Here is a 27,771-nt window from a genome sequence, read left to right on the forward strand (position 1 = left end):
GGCTTAAGATAATTTTGCCACATCAGTGAAAAGGCTGGGTCTTCAGTCGTTGACTTGAATGCTCAACACCATCTCATCAAGTTGCCTGTTAGTTGTTCAGGATGCTTTCCTGCAGGAGAACTTTGGGAACAGAAAGCCATGGATAGGCGTGACAGCCCTATGTAGCACAGGAGCTGAGAGGGGCTTCACAAAGACAGGTATTTGCTATTGAGAAGGTATATATATGTCTTGATTTGTTTGTGGCATCTCAAGATGTTTAATGCAGACAAGACACAAGCACTGGGAATGACCACAGAGCCTTGTGGCAATTTAAAGACTGACAAATTTATTATGGCATAATTTTTAATGGATTATTGTCTACCTTATGTGGAGTCTGGCATCGCTTTATGTATTGATTCATTGTTGAATTTTGATGGCAAAGCAATAAACACCATCACAATATGACTGCAAGGGCTTGAGGTCTTTTAATGTTCCTCTAGGATGGAGAGAGATTCTATCCAAGTCAGATCACATGAACACAGCCATCCTTAAAAATTCATGCTTCTCCAAATTTTGCAATGCAGTTTTCCAACAAACCAGCGTTTACAAAAATGCATACATTAGGGAGAACGTACATAAAAATCAATGTATTCATGAAAGATAACATACAAAAATGCTTTATATTAGGTAAAATGCCATGCAAAAAATGTGTACAGTAGTAAAAAAATGTGTTTATTAGGAGAAATTGGCTCTAAAATGCTGTTGAATTTTCATGAGGATCTCTCTCTCTTTTTAAATTGCAAATTATGTGGGGAGGTGAGTCTAAGACTGGGAAAATGAGAAACTGAGAAAACTGAAATTGGCAGGTCTTTCCATCCCTAGTTGCAGATGGTACTGCAACTTACTGGTGTGGTTTTATTTTTGGATTATCTCATGCAAGTTTGTGAGGGTGTTTCCTATTCGCCTACACTGGCAGAAGTAAAAGGAATTGGATTAATGCGACAAATCCTTGGCCACCAAGACAAGCTTAGTACATAAAGATAAATCATAAAAGCTTTGCAAGCTATTATTATTATTACTAAGCAAGCTTTCTCTCAAGGGATGTTCAGAGGAAAACACACTACTTTATAACCACCAGCTGTTTGTCAAACTTTAGTTTGTGCTTTAATCACTGGCAGAAAACAGCTTTAAGACCTATCATTACCCAAAGAATTATGGCAGCAGTGCACACAATTGCTGGCCAGAAATCCTTTACGTGTAGCAGGGGAGCAGCCCTCTGCTTTCACCACACCAGAGGGCAGGATATGTGCATGCACTCATGCCAGTCCTCTGGCAAGAGCCACAGATCGTTGGCTCTGCTGGCTGGTTTCCAGTTCATAAAGCCCCTAACTCCAAGCTCAGCTGAAGATACACAGACACAACCTGTTCATCCCAGCTCAGCTGGGGCTCAGCCAGCTGAACTTGAAGCTGGCTGAGCTGAGGCCAGTGTAAAAGGTAAAGATAAAGGGACCCCTGACCATTAGGTCAAGTCATGGCTGACTCTGGGGTTGCAGCGCTTATCTTACTTTCAGTGGCGTAGCGTGGGTTGTCAGCACCCGGGGCAAGGCAAGTAATTTGCGCCCCCTAACCCGTGGATTTGCGCCCCCTAGCCTGTGGATTTGCGCCCCCTAACCCTAACCCCCAGATGTTGCGCCCGGTGCGGCCGGCCCCCCCTGCACCCCCCACGCTACGCCACTGCTTACTTTATTGGCCAAGGGAGCCAGCGTACAGCTTCCGGGTCGTGTGGCCAGCATGACTAAGCCGCTTCTGGTGAACCAGAGCAGCACACGGAAACGCCATTTACCTTCCCGCCGGAGCAGTACCTATTTATCTTCTTGCACTTTGATGTGCTTTCGAACTGCTAGGTTGGCAGGAACAGGGACCGAGCAACGGGAGCTCACGCCGTCGTGGGGATTCGAACCGCTGACCTTCTGATTAGCAAGTCCTAGGCTCTGTGGTTCAACCCACAGCGCCACCCACATCCCATGAGTCCAGTGTAAGTCACCCCAAAGATGGGGAAAGAGCCAGAGAGGGATGGCCTAGGCTGGATCCTAAGCCTGTTCAGCATGGTCACATGACCTGTGAACCATCATACAGCACTGTTTAGAAGGGCTTTCCCTCTACTCTGCCAGAGTTAGGCAGAGCAACAGCACCCATGCTGCTGAGCAGGCACTAGATATGGTGTAACTATATTCTGGCTTAATTTACACCAGCGTAAATTAGTCCTGTATACCCAATCCCTGCAATTCATTCCTATCAGATAACAAGTGCTGTATAGTTTGTACTTCCCAAAACAATACGCAAACTAAAACAAAGCCATCCTGCAAAATTCTCATTCCCCTGAATTTTGCAGTGCAGTTCTCCTGCCAAGTAACGCTTACAAAACGACATATAGGAGGGTGAAGCGTGCATAAAATTTCATGTGTTTGTGAAAACAACAAACAAAAAATGCAATATATCCAGGGAAATAGCTTTGCAAAAAATTGTGTGGATAAAGAGAATTTCTCATTAAAATGCTGGCAAATTTTCACGAGCAATTTTTTTTTTTTACTACACAAAGCCTGCCAGGAAAAACAACAACCCAGGAAACTTTATATGGTGATGCTCAAACATGCCTTAGGGTTATAGCACAATGCCGGGTTTGCAGAAAAAGGACAACTAACGTCTACTGTGTCCTATTGCTTTCTGTGAAAGTGCTAAGTATGTGGTTAAGCCACCTTGTAAAATAAACTCACAAATATTACCAGCCTCCTCAGTGCTGATAGGAAGCTGGCTTTCTTTGCTGGGTGAGGAGGAAGGGCGTACTCTCCTTCTGTGGGAGCCCACTTGGTTTCCATGCTGGGTGCAGAGTAAGGAAAGGGCCCGCTTGTCCCTCCGCCATCATTCTGCCCACTCCCCTTCATGCAATTCCTTGTTGCCTAGGGTTACCTGGCAAGTGTTTTAATACACGGCTGGCTGAAAGTGAAGTAAACACAATCTAAAAGTCCACAATATCAGCAGGTGCTGGAGCTGGAGGAATGCACCTAGTAGTAGCAGCAGACCTAAATTGGACCTGATACTGGGCCAACAGGCTTACACTTTGCCTTCACGACCCTTTGCGAGGAAATGTTCTTACCAAACCTGAGCCAGATATCGTGCATCTTGATTCGGAAATAAGAGCAAATTTAATGGAACGTATCACCAAGGAAAGCTGCATAGGTTTACAGGTTTTTAATAAGTTCGTATCCCAACATATATAAGCTGATCAAATGCTGGTATGAAAAGGCGACTAGTGGGACGAATGCATCTTATCTCAGCCTCTTCTGTGGCCAAACTGGACACAGAGATTGACTGGCTGCAAAACACGCACATGCTAAGCAGTAATACCTATCTAGGTAATGTGGAAGAGCTCTTCTTGTGCAAAAGGCAGGCATGCACGCAGCGCAGCAGCATACGTTCACTTAAAATGCCAGTGTGACAGGAGAACCAGAATTGCTGCAACCCCCCAACCAGTTACAGCAAAATGATCTGGAGTTTTCCCCCCCAGTTCAAATGAGCATTATGCAGCAGGACCCAGTTGTGAGAAGCAGGCTTAGTCATTCCACTGGGTGGGAAGGGGAAGCTCTATGGGGTTAATGTGGGTGGTGGAAGGCGGGGGGGGGGTTAGCGAGTTAGCAGAGGTGCAACTCCTAGCAAACAAATGCATACACTAAGAGATTTTTTTTTTTGGGGGGGAGTACTTTAACAATGGGACGTGGGCAGCGCTGTGGGTTAAACCACAAAGCTTAGGACTTGCCGATCAGAAGGTCAGCGGTTCGAATCCCCACAACAGGGTGAGCTCCCGTTGCTCTGTCCCAGCTCCTGCTAACCTAGCAGTTTGAAAGCACGTCAAAGTGCAAGTAGATAAATAGGTACCACTCTGGCGGGAAGATAAACGGCATTTCCATGCGCTGCTCTGGTTCACTTGAAGCGGCTTAGTCATGCTGGCCACATGACCTGGGAGCTGCACGCCGGCTCCCTTGGCCAATAAAGCGAGATGAGCGCCGCAACCCCAGAGTCGGTCATGACTAGACCTAATGGTCAGGGGTCCCTTTACCTTTACCTTTAAAGGAGTCTTGAAAAGCAACAGTCAATCCAGACACATCTGCTGCTATTGTAGCAGTCTTTGCAAATTCTAGAAATGCCAGCTGGTTCACAGGAACATAGGAAAATGCCAGTGGTCCATCCAGCTTGATGTTGTCCACAATACTGATATTGCAGCAACTCTCCAGGGTTTCAAACGAAAGCCTCTCCGAGCCCTACCTGGAGGGGCCTGGGATCGAACCTGGGAATTTTTGCATGCAAAGCAGATGCTCTAGCACTGGAACTGTGGCTCGTCCTTCCCTGAACACCAGTGCTGATCTGTGATGATGGCAAAGCAATTCTGATCCCCTAAATCCAAGGTGGGGCATTTTTAGAAATATCGCTATTATCCAACACTCCTGTTCTGCAGACACAATAGACTTTTGCTTGCGGGACAGATTTAGAGCACCATGCCTGTCTAACTGCACTTCCCTGCAGAGTCCTGAATAAAATCATCCCAATCCTTATGCCTCTATGGAGGAGGACGGGGCAGCCTAAATGAATGTGCAGATTCTAACAACACAATCTTGCATATGCCTATTAAGAGTTAGACGCAATGGGTTGTATGCCACATAATCAAAGATTAATGTTCTGTAAGTGCAAGAAGTTATCCTTGTGCAATGGAAAATTCCCCTGTGTACCTCCTAAATCTGTTTCAGGCTTTCCTTCCAATGCTCCAAAGCAGATCTTGGGGACAGTAAAGGGCACACATAGGGTGAAGCGGGGGAGAAAATCCCATTGCAGCTGTGCTAATCCTCACATTAGTGCAAGAGTTGAATATCGCCTCTGAGTTCAAAGGAAGCTGCCTCGAACCAAGTCAGACTATTGGTCCATCTAATTCTCCAGGGTTTTAGACAGAAGCATTTTCCAGGTCTTCCTGGAGATTCCAGGTGCTGAACTTGGAACCCTTCTGCATGCAAAGCAGCTGTTCTACCCCTGAACTAAGGTTCTTTCCCAATGCAACATGGTCTCAGGTAAAGGTGTACAGTATATAGACTTGCAGCCTTAATCATCCAACTGCTTTGGAAAGCGCTGTGCTCTATATTTAGACACACTCTGTCAATTTAGTAGAGTTACTATATAGAGACTTTGAAGGTAGGAACAGCATGGGAAAACCTGGGATCCTGCCTCCCTCCCCATTCAGTTCGTGTTTGATGCACAGTTGTGAGACTCTAAACTTTTGATAAATTGCTAGCAGCTTTCAAGTTCTAAACTCAGCAGGATGCGAGGGAAGCCAGAGATGTCACATTATCAATTCAAAGACCTTATCAGCAGGGCAATAAGCTCATATGGCACAGTGACAATTTTACAGAGGGGATCGCTACACATCATTACAAATTACCGTATCTTGTGAGAGTATTTGTTATTTTCGAGGACTTCAGAGCTCTGAAAAAAAGTTCTTTCCCATGCCTTCTGTTTCAAGAGGAAGATGGCAAATGCTGGGATACATGAATCGCAACAGGAGTGGTCAAGAGAGGAAAAAAGCACAAGGCCATTGTCTGAGTGTCAGAATCTAGCCAGAGCATAATTCGGGGAGTGGAGACCTGAACCAAGAAATAGAACTGGGATTCTGTATAGACCTCCAACACCATAAGGGACTCTGTGTCAGGGACTGGACTGAAGAGGAAGAGGAGTGGTGAGGATCACACCCCCTTCTCCTGTAGCTTCCAGAGAAGAAGAAGGCAGCAGCGTTATGTGGTGTTAGGAGAAGGAGGAAGGGAGGCAGAGCAGCTAGCTGACATGTTACTGAACAGCATAACCGACCCCCCTTCTCCCCAAACGAGGCGTTCCTTAAGGGTGCAAGGGCACAGAGACAATTGTCCATGGACGAATGCCATAGAGGCAGGTGTTGTTGCTAGAAAGGAAGGGGGAGGAGCTCAGTGTGAGCAACGCCATAATTGAGGAATGACTGGATTTCTTGTCTTTCACCGTGTCAGCTGAATGAAATCATAAGCAAGAACTTCCTTGTTTCCTCCCTGCTTTGTGGTGCTATCAGGGGAGGGAGAGAATCAAGCAGCTGAGTTATCGAGCCCAAAGAATTTTGTTTGTCCCACCAAAGACCCCACGCCTGGACCCCTGCTTTTACTCCATGTTCCCTGCTTTCACCTATAGCCCCACAAGAGTGAAGGTGGTTTCAGGCCCAGCAAGCAGTTCAGAACCAGCAGAGGACTTCACCTCTTAACTATTGCCTCATTGGGGAAATTGAGAAGCTGGAAAAGAACCAGGTGTGCATTGGGACTGAGCAGATGAACAGCAAAGAGGAGGAGCTATCTGTGAGGACTCTCCCGGGCCTTCGCTGGGATAGTAGATCCCTGCTAAGTTACCATATGGCAGCTTTGCACTGTTCCACTCCCAGGCATGGGGAACTAACAGTGGACAGTAAGACACTGGGAAACTGTGCTCATTATTTGACCACCTAAGTCCCATAGGTATAAATTCTAACTGAACCTACTTGTTCCGCTCAGACCCTCAAGATGGATTTCCAGAATGTCTCTATGCTCTTGGTTGGTGGGGGGAGTGAAGAAAAGGAAATGTTATATGGGCAGTGTCAGGGAACTGCCATCAACTGAGAGGCGAGAGGTGGAAGGGCAGTTGTGTTATAGGGAACCTCTGAAAGTCTTGCAAAGCAGTTCCTCCTCTGGCGAGGAGGAAAGCCCCACCTCCAGCGGAGAGGAGGTGGTGGGACCAGGGGATGCTAGGGAGAGCCTCAACACCGACCCTGGGCAAGCCGGAGAGGAGGGAAGTACCCCGTTGCCAGTGCCCACTCTGTGCAGTAGGTTTCGGTGCAGGGAAGGGAGGAGAAGGTTGGGGGTCACGTGACTGTTATGCTGGAGGAGGTACAAGGACAGACCACTCCCAGATTCTGTTAGCGACTGAGCCAGACATGAACTTGTGACGCTCTTCACTGTAAATAGTTTGCACAAATAATAAAGCCTGGAAAAGACAGGTCAGAGTCTTGCCTGTTTGCTCTCGAGCAACCACACCACCATCTGACAGCCAGGCTTCAGGTTGCGAAAGTTTTTATCTCGAGCAGCATGAAAACCACTAACTCTTGCCAGTTTAGTTGCCTTCCAGTTCATGGAGGGTGACCTTCTGAAGTGGGTGGTTTCCTTTGCTTGTGGAAGCTCCCTGGACATTTCAGAACCCCAATATTTCAGCAGGTCTTACGTCTGATATGAACATAAGAAGCTGTGTCATACTGAGTAAGACCATTGGTCAATATAGCTCAGTATGACTATGTTGGCTGGCAATGACTCTCCAGGATTTCAGACCATGGTCTCTTCTGGTCCTACCTGGAGATGCTGAAGACTGGACCTGGGGCCTTCTGTATGCAAGGCAGATGCTCTACCATTGAGCTACAGCCTTTCTGGCCTTGACACAGGCTTCTCCATGCCACTGTCATAACATGAAAAGTGGTATTTCATGATATAGTTCTTCTTTGATACATGAAGCGTTCCTTCACCAATGGCAACAGAACTACAGAAAACCACCACGTATAAGAAACCTGTAACAAACCACAGTACTTGTTTGGGTGGCTGTATGGGGTAGTCATTATATGAAAGCTTTTTCCAGCATCCTACATAATCCAGCTAACTTGTAAACCGGGCCCTGATTGAGACCATGGGAAGCCAATTACTTAGGAGATGCAAGATATGGCTGACGGCAGGCAGACCAGATGCTACAATCGTTCCAACTCTTCCCAGTGCAAAGCCTTCATTATTCAGGGAGTGTTATAATATCATTATTCAAATCTGTATGATAAAAAAATATATATGGTAAGGAGATGAATAGTGTACGGCTACTCACATGCAAACTGAAGTGTAGCTTCTCTGCTCAATATGCTGCCAAACATGTTGGTGGTAAAGCACTGATACTGCCCAGAATCTTTTGTTTCGCTGGGGTTATTGATGATAATGCTCCCTTCTATCACGCTGTACCGGTAATCACTTTCAGTGTCTATCTCTGTTCCATTCCGGAGCCATCTTGGGAGGAAAGCAGAGAAAGTGGTCTGAGAGGGGTCCATTTCAAGGCAATGTAGAAGATGTAAACACAGTGTTGAGGTAATTGTAAGAACGCTTTTCAGGTGTTGCTATCTGAAAGTGTGCTAACACTCAAGAGGGAAAATCACCACCCCCTGTTACCAATCTGGCTGCCTTCCAACTCACAGTGACCTTCTGAAGCGTGATGCTTCCTGTACTTGTGGCTGCTCCCCATGCATTCAGAACTCTAAAAAAATGAAATCTTTGCTTTTCTTCACCTATCTTCATGATTCTATCCTAATTTGAAAACTAATAAATATGGACCAGAAGAGACAGAGAATCCTAATATTCTGGTAGCTCCATCGGTAGAGCATGAAGACTCTGCATCTCAAGGTCATGGGTTCGGGCCCCAATTTGGGCAAGAGGTTCCTGCTTTGCAAGGGGGTTGGACTAGATGACCCTTGGGTTACTTCCAACTCTGCGGTTCTGGTGATTCTGACTCCAGGAAGCTCCTCACTTCAGATAGTCAACCTCCCTGAATTGGAAGGTGGTGGAAATGGCAAAGGGGGGTGTGTTTGGAACTAGAGTGCTGCCCCCTCTCATCTGCTAACTTAGCATGTTATCTGAAAACCTGAAGAAGGCTATTTATTTATTATATGGATAAAAGGATTTCTGCACTGCCCATATCATAAAATAACATGGTGGCCTGCAACAATAAAGCAGAAAACACCATTAAAATCAGTATAAATCACCAGCTTTAAAAAGTATTCAAGAGACTCCTGAAGGTCAACAGAAAGGATGTCTTCCGGATCTTTGCTGGAAGAGCATTCCACAGCATGGGAACAGTGACATTAAACGCCCAGCTTCTTGCTGAGGCCTCTGGATCACATTACATACCTGTGTAATTAACATAACCTTTTTGTGGAACAATTAGACACGATGCAGAAAATCGATGGTCAAAATCACCTGCTTTTTTTTTTTTAATTATGAAAAACAGTTGAAGAGTACATAACAAGGGCACAAAGCCACATATATATTTCGGAAATACTTCTGGATCAAATAAGTAACCAGCCCAGGGAGAATGAATCCGGCAAGCATTTTGTTTTTTACCTGTAGGTTGGTGCTGGGTTCCCTCGTGCTTGACAGGTGAGGGATACTTTCTTCTCATCTGAATCCATGGGGAAAATTACATTGTCAGGCTCTTGTATAAACACCGGCCCATAATCGACACTCTCTGTGAGGAGAGAAAGGACATTTTTTTTCTAGAGATCAGAGTGAAAGCTTTGTATTAGCCTTGCACAGTAAGGGGTATTTTTTTGGGGGGGGGGCGGTGCATTCTTGAGTTATTTCAGACATGGTTCATACATGCATGTTCCTTCCTTGATTACTGGCTCAGCAAGTAGAAATGTAGAATCATAGATTTGGAAGGGACCACAAGGGTCCTCTAGTCCAACCCCCTGCAATGTAGGAATATTTTGCCCAGTGTGGGGCACAATTGAAAAACTTTATTGTCACTTGTACAACTTGTATACAGCAAGATTACACGAGCACCCCCACTCAGCTCTCTTAGTCTTAATTCCCCTCGTTTACTGACTCATACCCACCAAACCCAAAAAGTCAGTTGCCCTTTTGTTATCTTTTCATTCAGCAGCCTAACAGCCCACGGATAGAAGAAGAAGAAGAGTTTGGATTTGATATCCCGCCTTTCACTCCCCTTCAGGAGTCTCAAAGCGGCTAACATTCTCCTTTCCCTTCCTCCCCACCACAAACACTCTGTGAGGTGAGTGGGGCTGAGAGACTTCAGAGAAGTGTGACTAGCCAAGGTCACCCAGCAGCTGCATGTGGAGGAGTGGAGACACGAACCCGGTTTCCCAGATTACGTGACTACCGCTCTTAACCACTACACCACACTGGCTGTTCTTTACCCTGTTGGTGCGACTAATCATGCTTCTATATCTTCTGCCTGAGGGCAGGAGATCAATAAAGTGCCGGCCAGGGTGTGAATCATCCCTGAGAATTTTCTTCACTCTCCTGAGGCAATGTTCTTCCGCAATGTCATCCAGTGGATCCACGGGACAGCCCATAATATATTGTGCTGTATTCACCGCCCTCTGTAGGCACTTCCAAACCAGCGTACCACACCATGATGCAGTATGAAAGGACACTTTCTATTGTGGACCGGTAGAAGGAGATCATCAAATGTTGACTCTTTCGCAATACATGACCCTGAGATTAAAAGGCTTATGCTCTACCAGCTGAGCTTTCCCAGTGATTCCTTGCACATGTGAAAAGGCTACCTCACAGTCTGAATACAAGAAGAGCCTGCTGAATCACACCAATGTCCCGTCTAGTCCAGCATCCCATCTTCACAATGGCCAAACCAAATGCCTGTGGGAAGCTGGCCATGAGCACAACAGTACTCTGCCCAACTGTGATGTCAAGCAACTGGTATTCAGAGGCATGAATGTCTCTGGCTCTGGAGGTAGAGCACAGCCTTTGACAGACTTGCCCTCCACGAATTTGCCTAATCCTCTTTAAAATATGTTTACTATTTCTCAAGAGCGGAACTGCTAAAAGCCAACAAGATGCACAAATCAATCGGAGGAAAACAACCTCTCCCATAACTGGGAGTGTAACTGTGACTGGGTTGCTTAAATCATCTTCTTCATAGTCAACATTAAGGAGTAAATATGGAGCGATGGGCCAGGTCACTGGTAGCTTTCTTCTCTATAAATCTGTCTAACCCCTTTTAAAGCCACCCCAGTTGGTGGCCGTCACTGTAAGTTCCATAATGTAGCTACACATTTCATGAAAAACTTTATTTTCTGTATCCTGAACCTTCCAACATTCAGCTTCATTGGTTACCCATGAGTTCTAGTGTTAGGAGAGCTGGAGAAAAACTATTCACCATCCACTTTCTCCATGGCATGAATAATTTCATGAACTTCTTTTCTCTAAACTAAAAAGGCCCAAATCATTCCTCAAAGGGGAGTTGTTCAATGGAGGGGAGAAAACAAGAGAGACTTGCGCATGATTCTCTGAAGACTAACAAACTCATTTTGGCATCAGGTTTTGTTGAGGAGCATTTGAAGATTGCTTATCTAGGGCTGCCAGATGTCTAGGAAAACACAACAACCATCAGCTTAGTCTCCTTCTGTACCTTGAGGTGTTTTAACATGCAAAAATATCAGCGGAAGGGCAGGACTGGTATTGAGGTTCTCCAATACTACTACTCTTGAGGACACCTCAACCTGCTTGGTCTGTAAGGTCTCTGGGCAGCATGGTTGTTGGCCCAGTCACAGCATCTCTGTTTTGCCTCTTGCTCAACTCCATAGCTCTCCCATCCCAATAACAATAGTAGTAATTATCTCTCTTTCAAAGGAACACATGCATAATAGGTGATGCTTCCTTTTTCTTTGTCACAGGGGACAGAAGGCTGACATTTGCTGACATCATTGTGGGACATTTGCTGAGGCCTATATCCTGCCAGGGCTCCTACCATGAACCCCTGGATCTTCTGGCTCCCCTCCCTGGTGTTGCTACTAGCTCACCTGCCCTCTCCAAGCATGGCAAAAATGAACACAGAAGATCACTGATCTTGCCATCTCTCGCTGGACAGTGTTGTAAATTAGACCCAGCAGGAAAGGATAAGCAAATGTGATTAGGATGTGAGCACCTAGCTCAGGGTTTCCCAAACTTGGGTCTCCAGCTGTTTCTGGACTACAGCTCCCATCGCCCCTGACCACTGGTCCTGCTAGCTAGGGATGATGGGAGCTGTAGTCCAAAAACAGCTGGAGACCCAAGTTTCAGAAATGCTGATCTAGCCTATGGTGATAAGACATCTGCTTTTCATACAGATGTTCTCCAGTTCTATCCCCAGCATCTCCAGGCAGGGCTAGGGATGTCACCTGTCTGCAAACCTACAGAGCGGCGGTCGGTCAGTGTAGACCACATTGAGGTAGAGGGACCAATTGTCTGACTCAGTCTGAGGCAGCTTCCTATGGTTCCCTAGTCAGCATTGCTCCTGATTGTGGTTTTACTTCGTGGCAGTGGTGCGTAGCTATGATCTGCTATTCTAAACTTCCTACAATGCCTCAGTGCAATGCTATATGTGACACTGTAGAAGATGACTCACTGTATTAGGAACAGACAGGCAAGCATGAGTGCAGAGGGGCTCTGTCAGCTGCCCAGAGGTGCCACATGCTGACATTAGGTCTGTATTTCCTCGCTGATGAACCTCCATGTGGGGAAATGCCTCACCATTTGAATTTCTACCTTGTCACACAGCTACTCAGACTCATGAGGAGGATGGAAATGGCAACATTAACTATCCAGGAACAAGGTAACGCTTTTTTACAGCACTTTGCATAATCACTGCTCTATAACGATCAAATAATTTGCTTCGTAACTTTTGGTGTCTAATTCCCGTGACATGGATGCTCTTAAACAAGCCAACAATTTTCATCTGCTAATTTGGAAGATTTTCACTTATGCACCAAAATACCCTTGTGCATAAGTGTTTGCATGATTGGGCTCTTCTGCTTCTCAGCAGACATAATGATTCAGATCAATCCTTGTCAATTTGGGGCCTCATAGGAGCATGAAGGGGGTAGCTAGGAAATTACAGATATGAATATCAGCAATCTATCTACAGGAGACTCTTGGAAGACATCTGCAGATATTTATTTTCCATTACTTTTCTACTCCACCCATCTTCAAACGAGCAGCGTGGCTTACAACATCTGAAAACAGTACCACAGACAAAATAGGTAACAAACCTGAAAATCCATTCATGTGAAAGATACAGCTTGCTATTTTTAAAAGGTGGAGGTTCTAGTTATGAGCCTCCTCAGGAACAAATCCCATCAAATTCAGTACTGCTTTCTCTCAGTTAAGCATGAATAAGACATTAGCCTGAAGTTTATGTCCAGAACCATGCACCTTATTACTGACTGTCTAGAATCAAGCTTACTGTATTCTACAATTATTTTAATTAAAACTTAAAGTAAAAACAAAAAACAGCAACACACACAAGCTTGAAAGCATTAGGAACATACAGGCTTTTGCCATTGCAAATGCATTTGTCTTTAAGGTGTCATGAGATTCACGGGTTTTCTTACTGCTACAGGTTAAAGACAAACCTGTCACATAGTTTGGCCACATTCCCACCATACCTTTAAATTGCTATGGTACCACTTTAAAACATCATGGGTTTCTCTCAAAGAACCCTGGGAACTGTAGTTTGTTAAGGGTGGTGAGAGTTGTTAAGAGAGAACCCTATCATGTAGCTACAATTCCCAGAGTTCTCCATGGATAGAGATTGATTGAAAACTATGGAATAAAAGGAAACATCTTGGCAGAATTAGACTGATCCCTGTATTGTATAAATATAAGTTTGTAGGGAGATAAAAAGAAATTATACCAGAAATATGTAACTGCATTATAAAGTAATGGATAGATAAAGTACAGTGAGCTTAACTGGAAGTCAGTTTTAAATTTCTTCTCTATAAGTTTTATAATTGTGTTCAGCATCAGGAGTATATATAATGATAATTATATTAATCTTCTTGTATCTTATAGTGTGGTGGTTTGTTTGATTTTTCTGTTATTTGTTTGTTTGTCTGTATGTTTATTTACTTGTATGTGCGTCTGTTTTCTCATAAATGTATTTATTTTAAATTAATAAAGATATTTTTTTTAAAAAAGAGATTGATTGTTAAAACATTTTGCTATTGACAGTGGAAATACTACTACTACTACTACTACTACTAAACATATGTGTTGGAGAGAGCACACACACATTGTTGTTAGCCTCCATCTTTCTCAACGGACAATGGAGTGATGTCAAACAACTGCATTAGCAGCACTAAACTGACCTCCCCAAGACATAAACCTGGGCAGTGTGTATGGCGGTCCTGGGCTGCCCAGATGACAAAACCCTGCTCTCAGCCTTCCTTATCTGGTCCAAAGGAAAGCAGAGCAATAAGTTTGGCACCAGCTTGGCTGCAGGTGTTGCCCTGCATACAAAGCACCATCCAGCCGTCCTATGGACTCCACTCAGGATGAGTGATGTCATCAACATGTCAAATTAATGTGCATGGAATTATTCCACCTCCAACTCATAAAGTCAGAATGTACTCTGGGGAGAGTCCCCTTGCCCCAAAATTCTTCCTCTTGTTTTATAATGTAAAGCAAGGTCGTTTCAAATTTCTGAGCTAATTTTGTTCCATGGTTCCACCATCTGCATTCCTCAGACCGACTAAGGTGCTGAAAGCTTGCTCATTCTTTGAAGTGGAACACTCTAATCCCTTCCTCTTGATTAAGTGATGGTTGATTGCTGAAATTTACTTTAATGTGTTTTTCTTCTTTTTTAAAAAACGGGAATGTAATTTAAGAACAATACTTTTTTCTCTGAGCAATCAGTTTGCTCGGGAGTCTCTAAGTTGGAAAAGCCAGTCATGGTCTCAGGAAAGAAGCATGTTAATGTGACTTTTAAAGCATGACTCTGGCAGTTTTAGTAGTAGTAGTAACTGTAATTATAATTATAATTCCTTTTGAACAAGTGACTATTTCTCACCCCATGCTACAATTCTAAATTGGTAGTGTGGGAATGTGCATGGGTCCTAAAAGGAAGCAAATCAGTATAAAAAAATTATGAGTTCCTATTGAAAATAGTTTCACCTCCCCCTCCCTAAAGTGATTTTCTAAAGTGCTCATAGTTGCTGACTCAATTCTGAGTTTAGTTGAGGGGAATTCATTTATCACTGGTACAGATCATCCTCAGTAAAAGTGTTCTAACACTCATTCTGAGAGATTTCTTTATTACTTTTTAGGGCTGAGTCAAAATAGCTGCTCCACAATATTTATGGGTGGCAAAACTAGAGGGGTACTCAGTATTCTTGAGGCAGGGAGAGTGGTAGAGTTCTCCCACAGTTTTTAATTCAGAAAATTCTTTTTTTCCAAATTTTCAGCTCAATGTTCAGTGACTGAAATGGGAAGCGTAGGCGTGAACCCATTTCCTTCCTTCAACAATAGTCAAATAATGTTGAAAGATATTAAAACTGGATCAACATTTGTGCCCAAAAATTCACAGAAAGGAAATTTGGGAGGCCATTTTGCTGAATATTTTCCAGGAGATGATGGGCATTCTTTTACAGTTCAGGAGGAGACTGAAAATGATAAAAAAAAAAAAAAATTAAGGGCAGAAAGTACTCTTCTGATAAAAGGGGAGGCTGATGGGCAACATTGTGCCTATAGGTCACATTTAGGACTCCAGATTAATACCCTCAAGCACTGAGAGGCTTGATGATACTATTCCTGAAACACTGACTGATGGTGACTGGTTGGAAATTATCCAAGAGGTTTTTTTAAGCAGAGGAATCAGCCGCCACCTTTTGGCCCCAATGCCATCCTATGTTAAGAATATAAGAATGTAGGAACAGCCTGAAGGATCAGACCAATAGCCCATCCTGTTTTCACAGTAGCCTGTGGGAAACTAGAATTTATTTTTTAAAAAGGCAAAACCAGAATTACAACTCATTAAATAAGTAGATGCCAGGGCAGAGGAATTAAATCTCTACCCCCGCTACAAAATTCTCCAAGCTGCCTGCTTATCGACTTTTATTCTCTGTCTTTCACGCCAATATGTGAGCAAGAATGTAAAATGGGAAGGGATATTAATAGGTTATAAAGAGTCATGGCAAGGATGTTGATACATAATAAATCAAAGACATCCCTTAACAAAGACAGATCTGTTGAGAAATAGATATAGACAGGCATATGCCATCACTTACGACTGTAATTTCCCAAGGGCAGAAACCCCCCCTCCTGTTCTTCATCAGGACTTTTAGAAACACCTGTCAGTATTTTTTTTATATAATAATAATAATAAAAACCAATTTCTGAAATTCGGCAACGTCAGTACTTGCTATTGTCACAACGGTGTGTCTCCCGAGACTCTGTCGATTTTAAATATACCTCTGTGCTTATTAGTTTTCCTTTTTGCAGAGGGTACTTGTGGAAAGTACCCACAAAAGCTTCCTTCACACACACACACACACACCCTGCCTTGTGGAAACTGCTGACGTTCTGAATGAATTGAAAACCTCATATTTACCATACTTTCCCATGTATTAGACAAGGGTTTTTTACTCCAAAATGAAGAAAAAAATGGGGAGGGGGATTGTCTTATACATGGGTAGTGCAGAGGGAGGATGGGCGATTGGTTGCATCCGCAAGCAGGATCTAGCGATTGGGTGGGTGAATGGTGTCTGCTGCAAGAGCTGCTTTGGATTGGCTGCTGCTTTGTCAAATAGGCAAGTTATTAACTGATGCGGCAAGGGCTGCTTTGGATTGGCTGCTGCTTCCGCAATTTGCCTTGCGTCGCTTGTGATTGTTCGCGTTTGCCAGTTGGGTGAATGATATTTGGTTCAGCATTCCCACCCCCCCCAAAAAATTGCTCAACAACTGTGGGCATTACCCCTCAAAAAACCCCAACAACTCTGGTCAATTCTCCCCCAAAAAAGCTCAATACATGGGGGCGTCTTATAGACCAGGCATTGGCAAACTTGGCCCTCCAGATGTTTTGAGACTACAATTCCCATCATCCATGACCACTGGTCCTGTTAGCTAGGGATGATGGGAGTTGTAGTCCAAAAACAGCTGGAGGGCCAGGTTTGCCTATGTTTGACATCCAATGAAGGCGCATGTCAGATGATTCCAGAAAGAACCATTTCACACAGCATATACCATAGCTGAAGTATAGAACTTGCTCCCATAGGAGGCAGCAGTGGCCATCAAATTGGATGGCCTTAAAAAGAGGATTTGACAAACTCATTGGAAAGGCTGTCAATGGCCACTAGGCCTGATGACTGTGCATTGTCTTCGCAATCTGAGACAGTAGTGCTTCTAATAATAATAGTTGTTAGAAGCCCCGGGAGTATACTCTTGTGCTCAGGTTCTCCTTGCAAATTTCTCACAGGCATCTAGTTGGCCACTGCGAGAACAGGATCCTGGAATGGATGGGCTACTGGCCTCATCTCACAAGGCTTTTTTTTATTGTTCACGCTGGCTGGGGCTGATGGGAGTTGGAGTCTCATCAGGAGTGTCCTACAGCATTTCTCAGAATAATTCTGATATAGACAAAAGCAAGGTTCATTCATTAGAAAGAAGCACATGCTCTTTTCATGTAGTAAAAAAGAAAGAAAGAAAAGATAAGATAAGATAAGTGCTAAGATGGCTCAGAGAAATCAGGTGCTCTCTGTTGTTTGACACATCATTTTCACTTTGGTACTCATTCTTTGGATATTTGCCTTCAATTTACTGTTGCTCTGTCTATAAGTCAGGTGATTCCTCCTCAGGGTCTTTCAATTAACCTTCATTACTGGGGAAAGAGACAGTCTGATCTCTTAATCAGCTCTGAAATTCTCAGTGTAATGTGTACAGAAAGCAACTTTAAAAAATATAAAAAATATTGCCGTGTCTTTGAAGACACATGGGTGTCTGCTATAGATCTCCAAGCCAGACTGAAGACTCTGGATGATGCTTTCCTACAGCAGATTACCAAACATTCAAAAGGGAGAGAGAGATCGTTTTCCTGGGAGACAACCACTGAGATAATAAACATAATAAATAGTAATGAATAATAATAACTACCCTGATATTTGTTGGAACTCAAACTCTGCCAAGAATGAACTATAGGAATATGGAGTACAGTGGTACCTCGGGTTAAGTACTTAATTCGTTCCGGAGGTCCGTTTTTAACCTGAAACTGTTCTTAACCTGAAGCACCACTTTAGCTGATGGGGCCTCCTGCTGCTGCCGTGCTACTGGAGCACAATTTCTGTTCTCATCCTGAGGCAAAGTTCTTAACCTGAGGTACTATTTCTGGGTTAACAGAGTCTGTAACCTGAAGCGTACCGAGGTACCACTGTATAGGATATATGGAAAGAGGCCTACTGGGCAGTCCACCACTGTCTACCTTATTCCCACCAGCAGATCCTGCAACCACTATTCCTGCCCACAGCGTATTCCTTGTAAGGATGCTATGTTGTCATTCCATGGGCAATCTTGGACTCAGCTCTAAGTGGAAGCTCTCTAAAACTCATTTTGTTCATGAACCTAGAGATATTTAACTGCTGCAATTGCCTTTTATGGTATATTTACTCTGAGAGCTTTGTGATATTTGTTGTTCTATTACCTGGTGTTTGTATTTAATCTGCCACCTGTTTTTATAGTGGTTTCCCCACTTTTTTGTTGTATGAATGTTGCTAGTCAATTTGAACATTATTATTTTTTTAGGAAGGCAGGATGTGAAAATTGTAAACAAACAGGCAAAGTTCTCCAGCTGCTTCAAATTGAAGAGCCTGATGTACTCATTTTGGCTAGTCTGGATTACAGATGTACATAATGCCATGGCTCTCCTCGTTGAAGTGGTACAAATGTTTCTGTTGTAACAAGAAACCTGTGGTTCATTAGCTAGGGCTAGGGCTGATGAAAGGGACACGGGTGGCACTGTGGGTTAAACCACAGAGCCTAGGACTTGCCTATCAGAAGGTTGGCGGTTTGAATACCCGCGACGGGGTGAGCTCCCATTGCTCGGTCCCTGCTCCTGCCAACCTAGCAGTTCAAAAGCGCGTCAAAGTGCAAGTAGATAAATAGGTACTGCTCCAGCGGGAAGGTAAACGGTGTTTCCGTGCGCTGCTCTGGTTCGCCAGAAGCGGCTTAGTCATGCTGGCCACAGGACCTGGAAGCTGTACGCAGGCTCCCTTGGCCAATAAAGCGAGATGAGCGCTGCAACCCCAGAGTTGGCCACAACTGGACCTAAAGGTCAGGGGTCCCTTTAGTTTGGGAAAAAATCTAACTTCATTTACCTGAAATGTCCTTCTACAGCTCAAAATATAAAATGAGATTCTGCACATTACTGATTTCAGATTGAGCAGAGAGGTGTTCATCCACCTATGACCTGTGAGGTAGCCTGACCACTTGTAATACCTTTCTAGATGACTAACCAAAGCTATTTTTTCTCCAGGTTCTCAAGCAAACAAGAGTATGCTGTAGTTTATTAGCTTGCTATCATACTGGTGACTTGTTTACATAATGCTTCATTTAAAAAAAAAATCTAAGCAGGTTACCAAAAATAATATAAAATGTTTCCAAATTAGTCCTGATGAAATCAACTGACATCAAAAGCAAGTGGACATAATAAAATTATCAAATATAGACAAAATCACTAGTCTAAAAACAAATATACATGATAAAATTGCATGTCTGAGTAAACTTGCTTAAACAAAAATGGTTTTACAGGCATCAAAACCAAATGAGCTTTGGGGAACAATCCTTTGGCAAGATCTGCTGTCATTGGCACCTTAGTAAGCAATGGATCACCTGCTCAGCTGGCTGATTCCCCAGCTGGCTTTAAGTCCCCAACCCCAGCTCAGCCCAAGATGTGCTGGCTCTAAAACAAAACCGAAGTAAGTTCCCAACAAAAGGGGTATTCTGGGGCCATGACAGGGGCAGGACCAGAGAGGGAACAGGTTGAATCCTAAGCCCATTCAGCTCAGTCATGTGATCTGGCAACCAGGACTAGAACAGTATATTAAAGGCTTGTTTCCCCTCTACCAGGCTTAGGCAGAGAAGTACCAGCAGCCCCACTGCTGAACAGGGTTTGGATCTGGTGCAACTTTATACTAGTTTAACTTGTACCAGCTTGCTTTACACCAGCTTCCAGGGCATTAAATTGTTGTCTCATAGTAAGTTCTTGACCACAGTAACCTTGTGGGAGAGGAGAAGAAATTGTTTGCACAGTATCTATAGTACCAATCTTATTTGCTAAGGCAAATTGCTTCTATTTTTGTCCAGGCCATTGTCCGTGGACTGACCACTTCATTGCCAACCACAGGCATTGAAGTCTATTTTCAAATAATGCATGAATGAATTTTAAATGTTCACACAAATGAAATAATAAAAATAGAGGCTGCAAAATATTTTTAAAATCACATTCATATTCACTGTGCTGGACTCAAACAGAACGCAGTTCTTTCTGATTTTCCCTTGCTTGGATTTTAATTTGACCTTATCTATTCTACTTTTTCTTCATAGCATATGGATGCTTTGAGGACTATTGATATAAATAATGTGATGATATGATTAAGCTGCATCCCTAAAGAAAGCAAGAGAGAGAGAAGTCACCCTAAATAATATGTATTGGATGATATTTATCATCTTAAGGATTTTTACACTGGAAAAAATATGAAGGTGCTCATTATAGAAGACTTCTATAAAACATGTTTGATTGATGATAAAATTAGTTTGATAAATAGAAGCTCATAGTTGCAAACTACTGAACTAGTGTTCTGGAGTCAGTCTGAAAAATATCGGTGCAAAGGAGAAACATAATAGTTTCCTAACCCATTCTGTATTGACTTTCAAAGATATTGACATAAGTAATATAGAGCAGGTTATGTTGTAATGCAATTTCATTTCATGTTGGGTTTTCCACAGTTACCCTACTTTGACTTCAGTAAGAAAAGAACCTTAGGAAATATGTTGAAAGCGCCTGTTTTAAGAGTACAGAAAAAGCTTTTATTTTATCTATTTTTTTGGCTGCGTGTTGTTTATTTAAATCTAGTGGCAGATTCAGAAACAATCCCAATAAAATAAATAACACACCCAAAACAAAACCCTAGAGCTATGCTTTCTCTCATGGGTTGTGGGTGGTTTGGTGGGGGCAGTAGGGCTCACCTGACCTCCCAACAGCTGAGTCATTGCTGGTTACCAGGAAGAACAGAGGAGGCGCACAAGGAAAGTTGGCCAGAATTGGCAGAGGCAATCTGGAGTTCATACCAGCGTGTTTGCACCACGCCTACCTTCTCATCCCTTCACCTCTCCTTCCAGGTTAACAGCAGGAACTTGGTTGCTGGGACATCAGGTGAGCACAATTGCACAATCCCACAGTTAAATAATGCTCTGAAAGACCCACAAGGGGGTGGGAGATCATACCATCATGCTTGAAGGCCTCTGCAAAGTGATAGAGGTTTGTCGGCGAGTGATAATGTTGTGGTGCCCCTTGCCAGCTTGGCGAAGAGATGCTCCCCAAAGCAGGGCTGCTTGATCGTTGCCTGCTCTTCGAGTTAAGGGCCGATGAGGAGTATGACGAGCTGGCAGACTTGAGCCTTAAGATAGCAGCATATGAAGTAGGGATTCCCGGAACAGCTTTGGAGTATCCTAACAGGCGAAATAAAAGAGAGGGAGGGGGTTATTCTGAGTTGTGGGTGAGGTATCTTTAAGAACGCACAGTTTTTGTACAAAGCAAATGTGACTTCTAATCTGGTCATGCACAGTCCGTGACGTCCAGCACTTCTTCGCATTCCCATTTGTATTAGACCTGGCTACAGTTACACAGGGACACAGGTGGCACTGTGGGTTAAACCACAGAGCCTAGGACTTGCCGATCAGAAGGTTGGCGGTTCAAAGCCCCGCAACGGAGTGAGCTCCCGTTGCTCAGTCCCTGCTCCTGCCAACCTAGCCGTTCGAAAGCACATCAAAGTGCAAGTAGATAAATAGGTACCGCTCTGGTGGGAAGGTAAACGGCGTTTCCGTGCGCTGCTCTGGTTCGGCTTAGTCATGCTGGCCACATGACCCGGAAGCTTTACGCCGGCTCCCTTGGCCAATAAAGCCAGATGAGCGCCGCAACCCCAGAGTCAGCCATGACTGGACCTAATCGTCAGGGGTCCCTTTACCTTTACAGTTATGCAGGCATTTATTAAATAATAAAAAAATTTCTTATTTGTACATCTCATTTGGACCATTTAAGGTTCAAGAGCTGCTCCTGAAATCCATGCAGCCGCTTTATTGTACCACCTGCATTGACTGGTGATCTTTTTTTTTTTTTTTAAAAAAAATCTTTTAAAAATAACTAAATAAATATAGTTTCATCGACTTCCAATAAATGATGCATTGCAAAGTGGAAGTTAGGGTTTGTTCATTATTACCTTTAAAATCCTAGGGTTTAAGGTCAGTGAGAAAGAGGGTGAGTGGTTTGAGAAGATACTGAATTATTTGGGTAGGTTTGAACAATTAAAATGTTAAAAGTTAAATAAACCTTGTGGAGGGAGGAGTGTTAATGTATATAGAATTGTACATATGGTTGATTTGAATATGTTATTATTGATTATGTATACTCAATGTATCAGCCGCCTGGGGTTCACCATGTGGGTTTTGGTTGTTGGTAAAAAATAAAGAAAAAAATTTTTTTTAAAAAGGTCCTGAAGTCCAACCTGCTTGAGGGACTATTTCCTTCATTGTGAGTCTGTTTATCATTAAGCTGATCTGATGTACTGGGCACGCCACCGTCTTCTGACTTACAGATGGTGGCAACATGCAAGAAGGCTTTTTCATCTGCAGCATTCCTTCTGTGGAATGCAATGGCCAAAGAATTCTCTTTGATTTCAGCTGGCATTTGAGGACTTAAAAGTATGGAAAGACTTCAATTCTGCTGCTGTTTCATCGCAGCCCAGGCAAGGCAGTGGTGGGGCATGATAGAGCAGCAAACCCAGTGCCACAACTTCTGCCCCATTGCTCATTCTGGCTGTAGTGGAAGGGAGGGAGACAGCTCTACGCTATGCCAGCGATGGCAATGGGGCCCTCCCCTACCTGGAATGCTCCATTTGGGAGCTTTTGGGGGGGCTACCGTAAGGCCAGTGGCAATACTTCTGCTTACTCACTTTAAGGGGATGAAATGGTGAGCTCTGTCCCGATGGGGTGACACGAGCATCACTCTGCGGGTGGAAGAGTTTGGATGAAGAAGAGTTTGGATTTGATATCCTGCTTTATCCCTACCCAAAGGAGTCTCAAAGCGGCTAACAATCTCCTTTCCCTTCCTCCCCCACAACAAACACTCTGTGAGGTGAGTGAGGCTGAGAGACTTCAGAGAAGTGTGACCAGCCCAAGGTCACCCAGCAACTGCATGTGGAGGAGAAGGGAAGCGAACCCAGTTCACCAGATTACGAGTCTACCACTCTTAACCACTACACCACACTGCTCTGTGGTAGGTGGAGGGTGACCTCTGCCACCTCCAGTCCGTGGCACAGGAAAGGTTTGTATTGTGCCCTAAGTTTTTACCTGTTAGGATGGCCCTGAGTTGTGTTGTTTGGGTGACTTGTTATTTATTTGATTATTTTAATCAAATTATTTATATGGCTTTTGGTATTGTTCGATGTACATTTTCAGCTGTTGTATACATAAGATGCCTCCACAGAGCATCTCTGGTGAAGGGGAAAATTGGGATCGAAATCTTGGTATAATTAAAAGAAACAAGCAGACCCCAAAATACCACCAACCACAGGGCCATATGACCATGACAAGGTGAATGGATATCTGCATGAACTGTCCGTGCTACCTGTTTCTTCGCATGGATATGTGAAGCTAATTTAAGCCCTCCCATTCTGATCATATGGTGCATTATCTTATGCTAAATGCTATGTCCCTTGACCATACAAGAACACAATAACCATGATATTTAATTTAAAAATTCTAATGTCGCTATAACACTAACAATTCAATAATTAAGAGCTCTTTTAAACATACCGGAAACTTTATTGAGTATAAAACTTGCTATGAACTGCTGGCGTTAATTCCTAAAGGTAAAGGTAATGGTACCCCTGCCCGTACGGGCCAGTCCTGACAGACTCTAGGGTTGTGCGCTCATCTCACTCTATAGGCCGGGAGCCAGCGCTGTCCGGAGACACTTCCGGGTCACATGGCCAGCATGACAAGCTGCATCTGGCGAGCCAGCGCAGCACACGGAATGCCGTTTACCTTCCCACTAGTAAGCGGTCCCTATTTATCTACATGCACCCGAGGGTGCTTTCGAACTGCTAGGTTGGCAGGCGCTGGGACCGAGCGACAGGAGCGCACCCCGCCGCGGGGATTTGAACCGCCGACCTTTCGATCGGCAAGTCCTAGGCGCTGAGGCTTTAACCCACAGTGCCACCTGCATCCCGGCATTAATTCCTAGACACTCCCAAATATTTACACCTCACAACACATGAAGCTGCCTGTCAGACCATTGACTAACCTAGCTCAGAACTTCCTACACTGACTGGCAACAGCTCTCCAAGATTTCAGACTGGGATCTCTTCTCCGTCTTATCTGGAGATGTTGAGGACTGAACCTGGGACCTTTCACAAACAAAGCGGATCATTTACCACTGAGGTACTGCCCTTCCTCAGTGCCAGCCTAAGCCCCCAAGACTAGAAAACCTCAGCAGAGTTCACCTGAGCAGTAGCTTCCTCATAAAGACTCTTGAGACTGAAGGGCAAGGCATGGTCAAGGAAAGCAACTGTCCCCTAATGGTGAACGCAGAGTCTCTCCCCCTGGGACGAATGGGCTGTCAGGCACAGTTTGTGCATTTTGCGGCTCTTGTCAATCACCGCGGGCTTCCAGCATCTCGAAATTTACTGCATATTGGCAAGCTGTCAAGTATGACAGACAACTATTATCTCCGATCAGGTGCAGGTGGCAGGAAAAGGCACTCGGCTATCAGCAGGGAGCTCAGTAGACTAGACATAGCGCGAAAATAGATGGGAGCATACAAAAGCTGCCAAGATTGGACCACTGGCCAGCTTTTGAGGGCAGGGATTTAATGTAACCATTGATAGCATTCGTTCATTTTGTGCAGGGATGGGGAAGCTCAGGCCTGAGGGCCAAATGCACCCCCACATTTGGCCCTTGAGACCCTTCCCCTAGGCTGTGCCCCTTCCCCAACCACATACTTTTTTTGAGTGTTTTTACTCAAGCTCTGATAACACTTCCAGACTCACACATGAGGGCGTTGCTTGCTTGGCCTGCCCCTTTCTGTTTTCTTTCCTTCCCACTCAAAAATTGGAAAGTTTGGTGAAGTGAGGTGTGTGAGGTTCATTGTAGGAGGAAGTTGTGGTAATCCAGAGAGCTGGTAACAGCAGATCAGCTATTTGGAGATGTGCCTTTTTGAAATCTGGTCATCTCTCAGAAAATGCCCAAACTACTTGCAAAGCACTTGGGGAGACCCAGGCCGTTCCAAATCATGATGGGTGGCTTTCAGTATCTAGGGGCCTTCTATATGGAAAAGACTGAGCTAAACCACCCCCACCCCCCAGGTGTACCAACCCATACTTCCTTCAGCATGGAAGATAGTAGGAATGGAAACCATGACCTTTGGGGTGAACTGAGGGCTATTATAATGACTAATGCACCACACCACACTGACAGGGATGTCACATTCAGGCAGTGGGTGTTCAAATACAGGGAAGGGAGGGAGAGGCCTCAATCCTATAATAAAAGTTTCTCTTGTAATTGAATTTATATTATTTGTATTTTTTTCCACTTCTCTGTACCTGAAACAGATCACAAAGCATTTCAGACCGAAGGAAAAAAGTCTGATATTTAAGATGAGTTACAGTCATCTGCGGAGCAGGAAAATACAGCCTTCAGTTTTCAGCTCACGGTTTGATGAGCTGAAATTTATGAACCCAATAGACATGAGCAGCAGAGGGTGTAATCCAGAACATCTGGTCAGGTTTACATCCAAGTTTTCTCAGCCTGAATTCTTTTAGGGTTTAAAATCCAGAGACTGTGCAGTATAACTATAATGCGTCCGTGTGGATAATCAAGCGTTAAAGCAGGGATTGCCTTTATTTTAGGCAATCCTTGCACCGCGCCAATTCTTTCTGGAACCAAAAGGGGGAAGCTCTCTCAGGGACAAACCACCATGTAATGAATCCTGACAGGCAGCCTCAGGAGGCAGCAATTCTGAGTGAAAGGGTAGCTGCCTGGCGTTGCAGCTTACAAGGAGAGAGAGGAGAAGAGAGGTGACAGGCAGGTGGAAAGAGAGTTTAATCCTCCACCTGTGGCATTTTTTTGCTCAAGTTCCCCCCCCCACCAGTATGATCATTACAATTTATTACTTGCCCTTCATCCCAAGGTTGCAAAAATTAAAAACACAACATTAATATTAAAACATAACATTACACAATATTAAAGGGGGAATGTTGGAGAATTCCAATGGAAATGGAAAAGGGAGTGGAGATTGTTGCAGTTTGTGGTAGGGAACAAAAATTGGGTAAAACTAATATGATTTGTATTTGTTAATATCATTGTTGTTGGGTTTCTTACAGTCCACAAATCATATGTAGTTAATGACAGGTCTGTTTTGGGGTGGGGTTTTTTTACATTGTTTTGATGTTTCCTTTACATTGAAATGAATGTAAGTTGCATAAACCTAAAGAGTTATGTAACTTTAGTAACTTATGTGGACAATGAGACAAATTGTGCAATACTTTGTGGAAGTTGAATTGCAGTGGAAAGGAAACAGTGCTGATTGTGATGAATGCAGGTTGCAATGAAAATCACTGCTTTCTTACAACTCAGCACTCCCCCCCGCCAGCAGCTTTCGTCCTTGCACAGAGCTCAGATAAATACACAGATGTGTATTTATCACATCTTTCATCAGCTGCTTCTGTAGATGGAAACTTCACTCTTGATACTTCAGACATAGCAACATAGGTAGCCGACTTTTGCCAAGTCAGACTAGTTGAGTGCTGTCTATGCAAATTTGTACTTCAGGGTTCAAAGAAGGGGTGTCTCCCACCCCTAGCTGAGGATCCTAGGCATTGAACCTCAGATGTTTTGCATGCAAAGCAGGTGTTCTATCCCTGAGCTATGGTCCTCTTCCAAAGACTGCACCCAAAGAAGATCTTGATTCTGCCATGGTTGGAGTCTTTGACTAGCTTTCTGATCAAAGGCCACCTATTTATGAATGATTGATTCCCCCCCAAAAAAAATAATAATAAAAGATTCAACAGTGGGGGCAGTGCTAAAGGCATGGTGTATAGCTGAATATGCCCTAGACTTGAGTAACACATGCACTGGTCTCTGATCTATGGGGGAACATTGGCTTCCTCCTACATATTGAGACTTTACTGTACACTTCAGTGGAGGAGAATGCTCTCCTTCTGTATAAGCAAAAATGCCTCTCCCCCCTGTGCTGAAGTGAATGGGGGAAGCCATTGGAAGCCAGAGAGATCCCTCAGCCCATTGGCCAGCTGCCTCCCCAAGGATTAGTGGTTCAGGGCAACCATCTTTTCAAAAGTCAGCTTTGGCTTGTTATCTTGTATAGGAACACATATCCTATTTCAGTTCCTGCCTTGAAATGGCATTCTATTTTTCTTAAACCCTTTTTTATTTCTCACCATAAAGAATTACTTAGTTTTGTAATTTAATACTGCTGCACCCATAAAAAGAAGAAGAAGAAATAGCAATAGTCCGTGATCTACCGTTAAATATTAAAATGAAGTATGGGCAGAGGGTTTCTCGCAGTGATGCCACAAGAAAGCTCCACGTAGCAATATAATGTGGTTTTCTTTACAATGCTATCTTCCATTGTCTCCCGGTCTATTCCTTATCATATTTTAACAAGATCTACACTGTCCCAGAAGGTTGAACTTATAGATTGATCATAATTTTTCCTTGGGACTAGAGACTAAGCAAACATCTTGTGTGAAATGAGCCTTTTTGGTATTCTATACACACATTAACCCTTTCAGAACAGAAACTGGTCCTGCAGTTCTGCTTATAGATAAAGAGTGAAGGCTGCAACTTGCTTGATATTTTGATTTCCATGTACTGTATCTTATAT

At 43.8% G+C, this 27,771-nt stretch overlaps 1 protein-coding gene across 3 annotated transcripts in view; it reads right to left on the minus strand.

Moving 5' to 3' along the window:
• Positions 1 to 27,771, minus strand: part of CNTN5 (contactin 5) — a 666,148-nt gene that overhangs the window by 220,757 nt on the left and 417,620 nt on the right. For 2 of the 3 annotated variants that reach the window (XM_081197615.1, XM_081197616.1), the window contains exons 4-6: positions 21,099 to 21,323; positions 9,210 to 9,333; positions 7,927 to 8,102 (exon numbers count right to left, since the gene is read on the minus strand). In XM_081197615.1, the coding sequence (XP_081053741.1) occupies positions 7,927 to 8,102; positions 9,210 to 9,333; positions 21,099 to 21,323 (525 nt within the window). The remainder of the gene's footprint in view (positions 1 to 7,926; positions 8,103 to 9,209; positions 9,334 to 21,098; positions 21,324 to 27,771) is intronic. The other variant, XM_081197617.1, reaches the window with a different exon arrangement.

The sequence above is a fragment of the Podarcis bocagei genome, assembly GCF_964188305.1.
Source record: "Podarcis bocagei genome assembly, chromosome: 6".
NCBI lineage: Eukaryota > Metazoa > Chordata > Lepidosauria > Squamata > Lacertidae > Podarcis > Podarcis bocagei.